Genomic DNA, 15,933 nt, shown 5'->3' on the forward strand with positions numbered 1-15,933 from the left:
TATATATATCCGCGTGGCCGATTTTCTCTAAAAAGCGACATAAGGTCTCCTCCACTCGATATCTCTCTCTCTCGATACTTTGCTTTTCGGGCCATATTGCGCCAGTATCGCGGCGCAAGATAACTCGACGCCTCGATCGTAATAGAGCCGTTTATCTGTCCCGATTCCCCCTCCCCGCCTCTCCCCTCCTTCCTCCCCCCCCCCCATCCGATTTTTCACGGTCCGTTTTCGCACGAAACAGCGGAATCGACCTCTCCTCCTCCTCTCCCCTCCCATCTCGCTCCCCTTTCACTGCGAAAAATCGCGATGACATCACGGTTCACAGCTTCATCGTTGCTTTTTCCGCTCTCGTTTCTCTTTTCTTTCTTTCTTTCTCCTTTTTGATTCGCGAGCAGGGGACAATGACGGTTATCGAGGATAGGATCCGTGTCATTCGCCCGATGATCTCGTGTTACGTATATTATATCCTCTCGAAAGAGGATGTGGTACGAATATTTCAGAGACCTCGACTAATTTTTCTCCCTCCCCCGGATTTTCCAATTCCTCTTCACGAAAGAATTTTTCAACGCCTGTCCGAAGTGAATCTTCCATCTTTTGAAGTAAAAATTGGAGTAGACAGACAGACTCTTTGTCATTTTACGCGTCGAGAGGTAAATAAATTTCTCCTCCCTCGTGGAAATTCACTAGTTTTTCAATAAGGGAAAACAAAAGAGAAGAAGGATTGGTAGGAATTGGTAGTGTAATAATACTTGGATGAAAGTGGGCGAGAAGCAAGGGAGGCGGATAGATTTTCGCGGGCGAGGCCAATTTGATGGTAGCCGTCAGACCACCCACTAATGGCCGCGGCAATAACGCGGAATGACATCAGAATCCATCCTTTGTCGGTAATTGCGCCTGTAATCGCTCGACGAGCACACGTATGGAGAGGAGAACCGAGTTGAAACGAATTTGAAGAGGAGGTCGAATCTAGGTCTCGTTATGAAATCATTTCGAAACGAGCGTGGCTGTTACTTAATTGCGGCCGATCGTGCTTAACGCGTTGCATCGTGTTTGAAAATATTAAGAACGGAGGCCGGTACGTGCCTCGTTCTCCACCGCGAATCGAAAACGCGCGATTCGTCTCGCAGGCTTTTCTTATCGCGAAACTTATGCTTTTCCAACGTTTTCCTTGCAATCGATACGACGAGGCGGCACGTTGCGTCGAAAAACGTGTGCTCTCGATCGGAAGCAAAATTTTTTTAATCGCTGTGAATTTGAAAATCGTATATATATTTTTTTTTTTTTTCATGAAAACAAAGAGTACGAAGTAATGGCAAAATTTAAAAAATAAAGCGATTCTTTGAGCGACTCGATTTTTACGATTGAAAACACGGAACGATATGGCGCGTTTATCGCGAAATATGTTTCAACTATTTCTCGTGCTTTGTTTTACAAAACTTTATTCTTTCGTTTCCGTGGCAAATAACCATCGATTTTCTGCTTCGATGAAGCGACAAAGCGATTTTTTTTTTTTTTTTTTAGAATTTTTTCTCCGTATCCCTGAAAACACGTGGTTTTGCCCTGCTTTTCTCGAAGCCTGTTCAACCTCCTATTTGGATCGTTGTGCACTATGATACGTAAGTGATAGTCGTTTCGAAACGTTGTACACTCTCGATTTATGCAGAGAAACGTATACAGAGTCGATTGGAAACGAAGGATTCTCTCGACGCGGAATTGAAATTTTCCAGTTAACGCCCCTTCGATTCGAGATTCGTTTATCATTTCGATATAATCGTAGGATCGAATCCGCGAGCAGGAAATCGTGTCCTTCCGCGAATGGTCGAACGTGAGAATACGCCGGAAATTCGTTCCCAGCGGGTCTCACGGGGCCCGATGCACGGAGAGGCTGTGTTGCTTCGCTTTCTCACGATCGATTTTCTTTTTTTTTTTTTTTTTCCCCACTCTCCTGTCGATTATTAGATCCGGCCAAAAACTGGGCAGAAGGGACTACTAGCTAAGAATTTTTAATTTTGTTCGAGTTTCTTTTCGAGTTCTCCTTCCGATCTCCTTCGTGTTTTAGGTTCTTCTAATTTTCTCGATTCCCTTCAGACTCTTTCTCGATCGTACGAGATTTTCTTAGGTTGCTCGAATTTCACAGAAAGGACGATGCTTAAGAACGTAAATTTTTAATTTTTAGTTCTTCCGATCTCCTTTCATCTTGTCCAGGTTCTTCTAATTTCCTTGATCCTTGATTTCGATCTTTTTGATTTTCTTCATCTTTTTAAACTCTTCTTATCGTCCGAGATTTTCTTAGATTGCTCGAATTTCCTTCTCTTTTTTTGGACAGAAAGGAGGATGCTGGAAGAATATAAATTTTTAATTTTGTGCAATTCCTTTCAAGTTCTTCCGATCTCCTTTGGTCCCTCTCCAATTGGTTCTCCCAATTTTCTTGGCACCTTCACATTTTCCTAGATTACTCGAGTTTCCCCTGTTTTTGGGGCAGAAAGACGCTAAGAATATAAATCTTTAATTTTCGAATTCTTCTTTCATTTTTCTAGATCCCCTGTCTTTCTTTATTTCTTTATTATCTTCTCAAATTTCCTTACGTTCCCCATTGATTTTCCCACGTTTTCTCTAAACGCTCCTCGTTATTTTACACAAACCTTCGCGAAACCTTCGAATTCTATCGTTCGTATCGAAGCGTCACTCCCATCATCATCCCCTATAAAACTCTGTTGCGAATGAAAATGAAACGTTAACAGATCCACGAGCACAGCTAATATCAGAAATTTTCCCGCGTTTTCTCGTGCAGAGTCGCAGCCGCGCAATTACGAAGTGAACGTGTATTTCTTCGTTCGTTTCTGCCCTGTGGGGCGTATCGCGCGTGAGAACCCCCCATTTTTCTTTTTCCTTTTCCTCCTCTTTTTTTCCACCGGCTTTCACCTTGCAACCACGCGTTCCTACGTTGTCGAGCGCAGCAGTCTCTTATCGATCATCCTAGAGGCTCGTTCACTGGGTCAGCCGGAAAGTTTTATTTATCTCTCTCTCTCTCTCTCTCTGCGAATAATTTACGTAGAAAAGTTGCGAAACGTTGACCGTGAGTTAAACGAATTTTCTCAACGATTCCATCATTTTGGATCACTGGAAAATGATGGAATTATTTGTCTCTGTATATATACGAAATTCGTAGAGTTCGTAGAGAGCTTGTTACTCGAGGTGTGGTGAATTATCTGGAGGGAAGTAAGAGAGGAGAATAAGAATTGTTGTATACGTTCTTTTTGATTTTTCTTTGGAAGTAAAATTGGATCAAGCGAGGCATTATATAATTATTTGTACGTGCAAATATGAAATAAGTTTGCTTGGAGAAAAGCAGGGGAGAATTAATGATCGAATGATTTTTTTTTTTTTTTTTGAAAATAAAATGAAACGGCTATAGCTATCAGGAAGCTATTTGTCTTGGGAGGATAAAGAATATATTTATGTATATTTTTTTTTTTTAATGATCGCATAACGTTTCAACAATATATACGATATTTTTAGAAACGAATCGATTGAATGGAAAAGCGAAAAGGCGTACAAAAGCTCTTTTGAATCGGTTCAGAAAACAAGGCGTGGCCCCGTTGAAAGAGAGGAATGTCACGAATGTTGAATTTATTATTTTTTTTTTCCTTCTTTCTTCCCCCCCTCCCCCATTGTGTGCGCGCGTTGAAAGAACGTGTAATATAATATAATACAATATAATGTAATATATATGCGTGAAATATACCGGCGAACTTTATGAAATGATGGTTGTGGTAGGCAGGGAAGGGGATAATAAGAAGAATCACTGTGATGGTTTTGAAGCAACCGTTAATTAAAAAGCTTAATTAAGCAGCATTAATTAAAAAGTATCTTAAAATAACGAGGCGCGTAAAGATTGTGTATTTAGCTGAAATATAAGAACCAGTTTCCCATAAATCGTATTATATTACCCCAATAATTGAACGATATTTCTCGTTCCAATTTCCATCGGTCGAGCCTCGTCGTCGAGTGCTATTATAACATTAACGTAACAATTTATACGATAAACCGTAGAGAATTGTATATTGGCACTTGTTAAAATTAAAAAATTTTAATCAAAAGAACTCCTCTTTGAATCGAAACATTTGCATTCGAAACGATCGTCGACCACTTCAACAATAAAAGTAATCGTCAGAGATAAGCCTAACTGTTAATTGTGAAAATCGAATTGCGTCGAACATCGTGCCTCTGCATTTTCAACAAAGAAAAGAAAAAGGTTCTGTCGATCGAGAAGAAGAGAAATGGATCGTGCTCGATCGAGGATTTTTTGGCGGAAGGTCCAGACCGTAAATGCACAAACGTGCCACGAATTTACCCGTCTCTGCGGAAACGAGCGAACGAAATAGTATAAATAATTTTTTCCATCTTCTCGAATTTTCGAGAGGATTTCGATGTTGCAGAAAAGAAGGATATTCTTGGATTGTAAAGAATACTCTCCATGATCGATTTCCATGATTTTGAAGAGACATTTTTTTAAACTTCGATACAGGCCAAATTTTGTCAATGTATGTTCTCCGAATAAGCAAGATAATAAACATTCTTTACAAACAGAGCTTTACGAACCGAAAAAACAATGATGTAAAATCATTGTCATCGGTCCCAGAAATTGAATTGAACACGTACGAAAACATAGAAAGAAACGTGGGACAAGGTTAATCCGCGCCGAGCATCGCCGTTGTTAATCCCAAACTCGTGGAAAGGTCGAGTTCGATCACGATGCCCCCCACGGCACGGTGGAAAAGAGGAAAAACGCTGGCACGCACGATTTTATCGACCGAGCCGCCGGAAGTGACACCGCACGTCGGAAAAGTGAGGATACACGCGTGGCCCCCTGCAGCGAGCGAGCAGCAGTCATTAAGCCGCCGAGGACGGGATCAATTGAGGCGGCAATTTAGCCGCGAGCCACGAATTGAGCGCGGATTAACGCAAACTCTACCAGGATTTGCATATCCGCCTAATCGTAAGATCGTACGAGCGTGGAGGACGCGATTTCAACGCGAGGGAAATTTTAACGACGCTTATTTTATCGCGAGCTTCGTTTAGATTGATCGTGGAGTTGGAAAAAATTATTCGAGCAGAAATTCTCTTTCGTTCAATCGTTATCGATGAAATTGTTTTTCTTCTCGTATTAAAAGACACGCTTTATTTATAAAACTCTGGTTCTAAATAAAGCGTGTTCAAGTTGTTCGAAATGTTTTATCGGCGAATAGGCAGCAGAGCGTCGGCCGTTGAAACGAGCCAGAGACACAAAAGCTCTTCAACCGTGTCTCTCGAGACGCGGGAGAGCACGGTTGGAAAGTGTGACGTGGCGATTAATCATAATCGCGAAATAAATTGCGTTATTACGTTATCGTGTAGTACACCGCGAATAATTAATCGTGGGTTCGTTGCACTTGGAGCAACGTAACGGGCTTTCGTTTCAACGCGGCCTTACGACACTTTCCTTCTCTAAGGTTACGTTTTATCGTAGTAAACAAGTTTCTCTTTTCATGGGCGTAAAGCCGATCGAGATACCAACGCGGCAGATCTCTCGGTTATTCGTCACAGTTGATCGAGCAACGTGCCGCACTCTCTCTCTCTCTCTCTCTCTCTTTCTCTTCCTTCATCGCGTGCATTCTAATTTCCAATTTCTTCTATCATTTTTATTTCTATTTTTTTTTCTTTTATGCATTCTTGCAGCGATTTCAGAGAATTTTAATTCTACTTTGGAATAATTTCAAATTTTAAACGTGTATATAACTTTGAATACGAGTCGTTCGATGCTTTTGGAATCGATTCGAGGCCCTAAATGAGATTTTGTAAAGTGGCGAAAGATTCCAGAGAATTTTACTTTTTATTTTAAATTTTAAAGAAGAGTGGTTTTAGAATTGTTTGAATCCTCTAAATAAGCTTTGAAAATTTCCAGAGTATTTTGGAATAATTTTAAACCTTAGATATGACTTGTTCGATGCTTTGGTATTTTTTTTTTTAGCCCTTAATTTTATTAAATATGGATCGTTCGATGCCTTGGAATTTTCTTAAAGGAAAACAATTTTCCTTTATCGTCGACTCGATTAATATCGACTTTTTCCCCTCCTCTTTCCCCTCCTTCTTGAACAAATTAGAATCTCGCACCGTTTCTCACGCGGTGAGAAAGTTAACGTCGTTCGATCACAAGTTACTTACTACATCGGCACGCCTTGATCGATGCTAACGCGTCGTTATTATTCAACAAGGCACCGTTCCATTGATTCCACTTAATCATTTCTTCTCGAAATCCGGTTGTATCAGTATTCTCTCCTCTATTCTATCAATATTTTACGATTGTTCGAGTAAAAACTCCATATTTCTTCCATATCTTAAGTTTCTGTTGTATTACCAAGTCGATGGATAGGCAATCTTCATTTATTACTATTTACCATTTAACCGCTATTGTTGGCCGTGCGAGTGAAAAAGTAATTCGCATTTGAATAATATAAGAAGAAGAAACGAAAGACGATGAAATGTTGTATTATAGATATTGTTAACAATTCGAACAATCCGAAACCGCTAAGAGATTCTCTCCAAATCCCGCCACTTATTTCCAACCCCTGATTCTCGCTCCGGAACAACTTTCCATTACCGATTAATGACACGAGCATTGCCTTTCAACGCTCCAAAAGGACCCAAATATGACACCCCCCCCCCCCCCCCCCCAACAGGATTAACTTGGGCCACGCTGTTAGATCTAAATTCGATAAATTGAAGGGAACCTCCACCAGTCGATGCCCATTTTTTCCTTTCCTTTTCTTCCTTCCTTCTTTCTTTCTTCCTTTTTTTTTTCTCTCTCATTACGAGCCACGATAAGGATCATCCCTTATTGTCGATTCGAAGAGGGATGGTTCGTTGTCATCCTTGGCCAAGTCCACGTATATACACATATATACCGGAGGACGGATATTTAAATCTGCTTTGGCAACAATGAACGGCACAAAGAGGCCCCTTTAATCCGCAAAAATGTACCCTTTGTGCAAGGTCCCACCCCGGCCGCCTGGTGATCCCTTTAAAAGCTAGTTTATGGTACATATTGGCTATCCCGTGACACCCCTCGAGGAGGATACTGCGCGTTCAACTTGCCCTTTTTTTTCTCTCTCTCTCTTGCCCTCCCCTCTCCCCTTTGTCGGCTGGCTTGTTTACGTACGTGCAAACGCTATCGACCTATCCCTATCAGTTCACAGCTCCCCCGGTGTCGCCGCATAATTTAACCGAGGACGAGGCCCTTCTTTCGTTCGCCTACTAGCTCCATTGTGGACGATTGCCTCGAGCCGGGATAATTTAGTTTAGTTCAGCGCAATGAATGATTAAATGAATACCTTTCGGATCGGAATTTGTTGTTTGGGTTTCTTCTTAATTGCATTCTACATCGTAGCTCGTATGTAGAAGGAAGGATCGTCCACGAACGTTTCGTTGTGTTTTATTGTACAAAAAACAGTCTCGAATTTGACGTGGAAGCATAATTACCGATTAAGATAAGATAAAAAGTTGTATTGGTCAAGTATACATTTTAGCCACTTGGATAAAAATTTTACAACGACTTAATAATTCCATCTTAGAGAATTGTCTCGGGCCGGAATAATAGTTCAGTTCAGCGCAATGAATTTTAAATGAATACCTTTCGGATTGGAATTTGTTGTTTGGGTTTCTTCTTAATTGCATTCTACATCGTAGCTCGTATGTAGAAGGAATATTGTACAAAAAACAGTCTCGAATTTGACGTGGAAGCATAATTACCTTCTTTGCCGATTAAGATAAGATAAAAAGTTATATTCGTCAACTACGAATCGGCGGACGATACATTTTAGTTAGCCACTTGGGTAAAAATTCTAAATAATTTTACAACGAGCTAATAGTTTCATCGTGGAGGACTGTCTCGAGTAATTAGTTCCTTTACCGATTAAAGATAAGATAAAACATTGACATATTCGTCTTCAAACTATGAATCGACGAACGATATACATTTCAGCCACTTGGATAAAAATTCTAAATAATTTTACAACGAGTAAGCAGCTCCTTTACCGATTAAGACGATTAAGATAAGATAAAAGGTATTTCAAACTACGAATCGGCGAACGAGCCATACATTTTCAGTCGCTTGACTTTGAAAGATTCTGAATAATTTTACAACGAGCTAACAATCGAGAAATTCACCGTTCTCGCTCGGGAATTATTTACACCACACGCGTCCATCCCATAATCCCGACAGGGGCAACGTTCACGAAACAAGCCAGCCGATCGAACGAGATCGATCAAGATTGCGCAACGAGTCTCACACGCGTCCGTTATCCTCTTGGAGGCAATCTCTCGAGAGATTGAGATTTCTTCCATGATCGTATGTGCCTCGATGTGTCTCGCAGCGCGAATAATCTCGCTTGCGAAGATTGGAACAAGTTTGCAGTTGCGCCCTTCCCTCCCACCATTAATCCTCGTGGCCAGCGGTTGTCACCGCCTTTTTTTCTTTTTCCTCTCGTCTCTCCCCCGTTTTCGCGTCTCGAAGCCGCGAAACTGCTCCTCTTCCCGGGATGAACGGGAGGATGAGTCACGGTTTTCACCCAACCAGGCCTCCGGTGAACTCTCAGCCCGCCTCGTCATCCATCGCGGGAGGATTAACGACCCTGCTCGCTTCGTTTTTCTTCGTGCAAACCGGAAACCGATCTCTCGTCGTCGCCCCTCCACGTCGGAAAGGGGTCCAGAGTGGAGGAGGTTCTTCGATTCCAAGATGATGATTTGGAGTCGTTTTGGATTTTCGAGGAAACGCGCGGCGGCAATTCATTTTCAATTGTGTAAAAGAGTAATTGTTTCAAAATTTTATATCGCTTTTTTTAAAATCGCGTTTACCGAAGAAGGAGAAACTAATCGTTGATTAATCGGTCATATTTCTAATAAGTCGAGAAGCAAGTTTAAATGTCAATTTTATAAAGTTGAATTAAACTTATAAAGTTAAGTAATTATTTCGTATATTGAAATACACATGATTCTTTTATATATATGTTTCACATCGTTCCACGTAACGAGAATTGAATGTGTGGAAATGTAAAAACTTTCCACTTTTTTTATCGCCATATTTGATTTGCAAAACTATATTAAAATTAATTTTAATTCGTTTATTTATTATATTTTGAAGAAATAACCAGTAATAATTTTTTTTATTCGATATGTCTTTTTACTACAATGCTTTCTTTTCGTTAAATTCATTGTTTAAACCGACCTATCGGATAAATTATTGAATAGAATTGTCGTGGACATCTCTTAGCAAGTCGTCACAATTTTTTTTTTTTTTTAATAAGCATTTTTTTCCTCGACATCTGTTTTCTTTAGAATACTATTTTCCAGTTTGTTGTATCCAGTTTGTCGAATTCGAAGCGTTTTCTAAATTCTAAATCGCCTGCGGATTTTCGTATATTTATATTATTTTTATATTATCGATTATCATGTACTTTCTTCTAAAAATAATTATCCATCCATCCTAGAAAGAAATTTCTTAATCTTCGAGGGAAAAAGAGTAGAAGGATATAAGTGAAAAGATATATATATATATATATAAGTTTCCAAGTATTGAATTAAAAAGAGAAAAAGAGGAGGAGAAAATCGACGGGAGCTACTACTGGTTCGTGTAGAGCGTGTTTTTAGAAAATAGTTTAGCAGTTGTAAAAATTGTTACGAGGAAGGCTCTCCCCTCTTAAATACTGTTATGGGCAAATGCGAAGTGTTTTACGCTTGGAGGAGTGCCGTTGGGAGGAGTGTATGACTCGGTTATTAGAATCACTTTTACGATCTTCTCTGTTTCGAGGAAGAATCGAAAACTTTTAGCTAAAACTATAAATCGTTGTTGGAAACATGTTTGAAATATTCGTCCCATTAACTCTATATTAATTTTCGATTAACAGCAACAGTTGAAGATGACGAATTTCCGACCAGATCTTCTTCTTCTTCGTCGTCGTTTAATCGTGATTGCGTGACGATATTCGAACGATGAAGAGTGAAGAAAAGAGAAGGAAAAACACGCCGCCTTTTAATCTTTATACGCCTCGTAACGGTACGACGATTTTTGCATGCACGACAATTACCGGACGATTTGCAAGTAGATTAGCCGCTTAACATCTGACATTTCGCCTCGGATCTAACGCATTCTTTACTTACTTCCACAACGCCGTATAAAGCTTTGTCCTTATAAGTGCAACGACAATCGCGATAAATAATTCAAAAGCGATCGCCATATTTCACCATTTTTCCCCTCTTTCCTTTAAATTCATTGTAAGAAACTTTTTACTAATTTAAAATTCGTCAAAAAAAAAGAGAGAGAGAGAAATAGCTTTGATCGACGAGCGAGCTTTCGTGCAATGAGCTTTCGCATCGGAATCGAAATATCCGGTCAGAGCGTGGTAAAAGCCACCACGCGCAAACGTGGACGTTGAATAATGCAAATAGACGTCGACTGGATTATCCCCCTCCCTCGCGAAAACCGCGGAAAGTGGATCGATCCGTGGCCCAGAAAATTATGACGCGAAATCCTTTCTAATCGCATCGACGAATTTTCTAAAAATTTTCTTTCTTAATTTAATTTTTCGCCTAAAAAGTCGCCTGGCGATTTCTCTGCTCGAGAAAGATGGTCAGACTCTGCCTCCGTCTGCAAACCGAATTGCTTTGACTGGTGTTTATTTGAAAGAAAAAAATTTTCCTCGAAAAGGGGATGGAATTTATAATTTCCAAACACGCTCACTTTTAATTACACTTTGGAGTCAAATAACGTTACGTTGGAATATAACAATATGATATAATTGTGTGATATAACTCCGTTTTTAAACTCCATTCGAAAATAATTCATCTAAATGAAGGTAAACAGATTTGAAAAATAACAAAGTATACCTTTGCGTGTCTGTTGTTGGAAAAAAAGTAGATTACCTTTCTTCTTAACTGACTTTATTGCGAACAGCGATCTCCAAATTGATTTGTCATTTTTTTTTTTTTTGGTGATTTTTTTATTATTAAATAATCTCGTGAGAAACGAATAATGAAAACGAAATACCGATGCTAAGAAAGATACTCGATGTACGACAACTCCAATCACTCATGTCATACGACATCTTATGCAGACCGACTAAGTAACGAAAGTAACGAAAAAGTTAAATTAATCGAAAATCGTATACGATTCGAGGGAAAAGTTTCGAATTTAAGATCGTGGATTCAATTTGACAAGCGTTTACGAGTGACGCAAGTATGGCAATCTTGCGCGATTAAGCGTGTACAACGCGTTACGCGAGTATTTGCATTTCTGTTTCGAAACTTGGCCTGGACAAAGAGGAGGCGGATTAAATGCGATACGCGTTGGAAAAAATCTCGTTGCATTACCCTTATCTCGCGATGAGTCATCGATGCTTGATCGCGCAGAATGTACTTTATATCCGCACTCGAATTTCTGGAATCCGGTGAGGGGAGAGAGGAATGTTAATCCTGGAATTGGAAAACGGGGGAAGGAAGAACGCAAAGAAAATATTTCCGTTCGAATGATCGAAATTCTTTCCAAAATTCCCGTCGAGAGAAGGAAAAATTTTAAAACGCAAAGAATCGTAATTACTTGCTATAATAAGAAAACTTCGATCCATCTGCCAAAGGAATCCAGAAAAAAGAAATGCGATCTGTCAAAAATTTCCTTCCTAGAAATCCGCGAGAAGAAAAATCAACGATCCAATTCCAAGCCCTTCCCCAAGATTATTCGAAGAAGAAAGTTTGTCCACGGTTGTGCTACGTCGAAACAGAGACGGTTATCTGGGAACTGGTCCTTCCTGTCCATTATCGATAGACGAGAAACGATGAAACGCGTTCCCAGAAGAAACTTCTCGTCTCGTTTTCGTCGCGAAAGTGGAGGATCGTAGCTTCAACAATCCTCTTCTGAGTCACCCTCCCCACTTTCGTTTTAACTTAATCCAATCGTCGTTTCAGATCAGCTCTTACGTAGCGATTAATTAACCCTTTGCGCTCCAACGATGACTCTCGCGCATTCGGTGCAATGCGATAATTTCAAAGGTGACTCTCCGTCATCATTTGGATCGATGCAGCAATTCGAATAATATTTATGTCCGATTTTTTTTAAATATCGCTTCGTGAATAGAGATTTCTAAGCTGCTATAAAGTGTAGAACAATATACTATCAAGTGGTTAAACTTTTTTATTTAAAATTAGACCGAACTACATACTCCATGTTTAACGATGGAAATGTTATTTTCAAAGTTTCTGAGTTTTGTAAGCAACGGGAATATTGTAATGAAATTAGTTCGAGATGAGTTTGATTTTTCGTTATTTAATTTCTATTCGTTAGAAATTGACAATAGAGAGAGAAGGAAAATAATGATAAAAATAGAGATACAAAGTACAAGAAGATGAATAATAAGAATAATAAATGAGAGTATGCTTGTAACGATATTTTATTGTGATATTTGCCCCGACAAAGGATGCTTAATTACTTTAATTTTATTAAAATATCACACAACATAGATTTTTAATATTCAATAAATTATCTTTCTTTGTATGTAAAGATAGATAAAATGTTAAAATACAAAAGTTTTATACATTAATTTGTGAAATCATTTTAATCATTAACTAAGAAATCCTCTGGAAGAAATTGTCCGCAGTTGTTGGTTCGGCCGAGCGAAAAAGGCGAACGGTTAATCAAAAATGACCGTTGCTCGAGAAAGATCGTTGCTTCGACGGTGTTCATCGAGAAAAAAAAGAATTGACGATAGAAACGAAATATATCGATCCTATCACGTTCCCAGAGAAGTATGCAAATAACTCGAAACTCATCAGAGCGCCACGAAAGGAGTGATGTTCCTTCAAAAATGTACAAAACATTCGAAGAGAATTCTTTTCGATAATGATGACAATTTGAAAGAAAGAAAAGTGGAGATAAATATTTGGCAAAAAAAAAAAAGAAAAAAGAAAAAAAAAAACCAACCAACCCGTTAAAAATCTGAACGGGGAGAGTGGAAGTAAAAGCGGTGTCATAAGCGAAACCGGAGGAGGCCAATAAGAAATAGAACGTGCGTTTATAGGTTGGAAATAAACGAGGCAGACGTTGACTCATGGAACGGGCTCGAGGAAAAGATCCCCTTCTCCGCGAAATACATAATTAAAGCCGAGCGGAGCTGGAACCGAGATAGAGAGAGGAAGGAGAGGGGAGTCTCCTGAATCAGCTGGTGAATAAGGGCTTGGATTTTCGGGGCTTCGTTGTTAGTCACGGTTATTACGGTTCTCGATCGGTTCTCGAATGCTGGACTGTTTGAAAATGGGGCACGAAAATTGAAGAAAATCGTGTGGAGAGACACGAGGATTCTCGGTGTGAAACGTTGCCGAGAGATTTATTTTGCGAGAGGGGATGGAAAGGGCGATGGCGTAACGTATGATGGATACAACGGGAAATTGAAAGAGCGGAGATTGTACACCGTCGACCCAGTTTTGGCCCCTTTGCTCCGCTCGCTTTTCCAGCATCTTTTATTGAATTTTTTTCCAAAAAGGATTTATCATAGAATGAATTTCCATTTTGTCAACGGGTTTCCTCAGATCTCGAGGATGCATAATCCAGATTTGTCGAAGAATTGGAAGATTTGGTGAATAGAAGTAAGAAAGGGAAAGCGTTTATTTATCCTTCTCGACAAGATTAAACGCTTACAGCACACGTTTCTTCGCCATACCCTCTCTCCCCCCCCCCCACTCAGTTTTTCGTCTAGTCTGTTCTCGTTTCTTTGCCACTTCTCCAAGCTGTTCCATATTAATCATTGACTCTGACTTCGCAACACAAACTCGACTTTGTGCGTTCTACATTATGCTTGAACAGTTTCCTTTCTAGATAAATTGGGTGTCCTTATCGAATCTTGGACGGTATCAAAAATAATATACGTATTTATATATAATAAATCATTTCGTTTTCATTTTTATTATTCATCGCGTAGTTGGATCGTTGGATTAAAAGTGTTAAAAAAAAAAGAGAAAAATAAAAATAAAACGAAGAAGAGAGGTTAGGTTGACTCCTGTATTGTAATAATCCCTATCGTAAAACACGTTGAACCGTGAAATTTTACGCTCCACAAGATTTCTACTTTAAAATGGAAGGTGGCCAATCGTAAAGGGAGATTAGGTTCCAAGTATGCGTGTCCCATCCCCTCCCTGCGCCGCAGGATTATACGCGCGTAAATTTCGATGAAATTGGAGAAGGTCGTTCAGTGTTATCGAAACGATTCGAGAAGCGTGTTCGTTCTCCGTTGCATCATTCTTACACTCGATAATTATTTCACACGCGAAAAGGTGAAAGTATAATGCGTTTGCGCCTCGAAAACGAAGAAAGAAAAAACGCGTCATGAGTGAAAGTAGAGGAGATAAGAGGAGATCATTTTTTGTTTTTACGACTCTTAACGGAATTTTGTTCTAGAATTTGTTATCTGGAACTCGTAAGTTAAAGTCGGTTGGTGAAAATTGTTTATTCTTTATTTTTTATTTTCGACGAGATAAAATGTAAATGCGAATTCTGAAGCCAATAATAACTCGTCGAGTTTTAAAAAGTTATAAACGAAAAGTATTAAATATTTCCAAAAAAAAAAAAAAAAAAAAAAAGTTTGGAATTTAAACAAACACATACACACACACACACAGAGATTCTTTGCCAGAGAATCCACTGCGTTTTCCTCTCATGCCCAGCACTCTGTCTTTCCTTAATTACTTCATTATGCGAGGTTATTACCCTTCAGGGGCAACGACCTACGAGCGTTAAATATTAATACAACGTGGCTAAAACGTTCCTTCTATTTCTCTGTTTCAGGTGAGTGGAAAACGTTTGACGAGGAGGTCAAATTTTCGAATTACCGATTGTCGGTATCATCGTTTCGACGAGAGAGAGGTATACGCGTCCTGTGCTCACTTTTTACTTCTATATTTTTCTTCTTCTCTTTTTTTCAATGTGCAGACAATGTGGATATTGCCAAGGGTATCGCGTTACCGGTTCTTTTAATTGATCATTAGAAAAATAGCAGGAGTTATAATCGGAAAGAGATTCGCTGAAGCGTGAAGAACACGCGTCTGCGAGAAAGTTTTTTGCGAATTTCGCGAACTGTGCTATAGGATATTGCGTGTTGTTACTTTAGTGAAAATCAATCGACTTTTTTTTTTTTTTTAAATTTAAACTCCTTTATACCAATCTTTTACAAATATTCTAGTAAGAATCTTTTTCTATATCTTTCGTTTCTAACAACTTTATCGAAAAGGTGGGGTTTCGTTCGTGATTATTATTAAAATTACGCCTTCTACGGGCGCCAAGTTGATTATTCTCTCTCGCCACTCACGATGAACATTCTTTCCGCATCAGAATGAGTTGAAAGATCCCATTCCGCGTGCAGACCTCTCAGTGAAACGGAACTCCAAATACGCTGTCGCCGTTGTTTTATTGCGCCACGGTTTTATTTTCGCGCTCCATGAGAAAGGCATGTGTTGCACCGCTCCTCTTCTCCGGATATGTCTCGTGTATCCGTTTTCTCCAGCCAATTCCTGAATTAAATCGCCATGTTCGATTTTATTATTTCATTCTAATTTCTTCTCTTAAGAGAGGAAAGTTGCTCTTAACCGAGTTACATCGATCGAGAACATGGGAGAATTAAGATGCAAACTCAGCGGGATAAATTTTAAATGGCCGGATTAGAAGATTTCAAACGAACTTTTACAATTATTATTATTATTAAGGATTGGACAATGTTGATCCATTCTACTCCGCTCACGGCGTCAGCTGTTGCTCGAAGGAAAACGTGAAAGCTTGTCACGTTTTGCTCGATAATGGCGCGAATAAAATAAATCGCGCGTGTCATCGCAACCGTTTCGCGAATTTTTCAATTCTCGATT

General features: G+C 39.4%; 1 protein-coding gene across 8 annotated transcripts in view; it reads left to right on the forward strand.

The window, feature by feature from the left end:
• The window catches only part of raskol (Ras GTPase-activating protein raskol), a 134,198-nt gene that overhangs the window by 67,009 nt on the left and 51,256 nt on the right, over window positions 1-15,933 (forward strand). For 3 of the 8 annotated variants that reach the window (XM_086908339.1, XM_086908340.1, XM_086908341.1), the window contains exon 4: window positions 14,864-14,941. The exons of the other annotated variants lie outside the window; for them this stretch is intronic. In XM_086908339.1, the coding sequence (XP_086764465.1) occupies window positions 14,864-14,941 (78 nt within the window). The remainder of the gene's footprint in view (window positions 1-14,863; window positions 14,942-15,933) is intronic. 8 annotated transcript variants of the gene reach the window in all.

Source organism: Apis florea, unplaced genomic scaffold (genome assembly GCF_048593485.1).
Source record: "Apis florea isolate Af1SG1 unplaced genomic scaffold, ASM4859348v1 contig_3068_pilon, whole genome shotgun sequence".
NCBI lineage: Eukaryota > Metazoa > Arthropoda > Insecta > Hymenoptera > Apidae > Apis > Apis florea.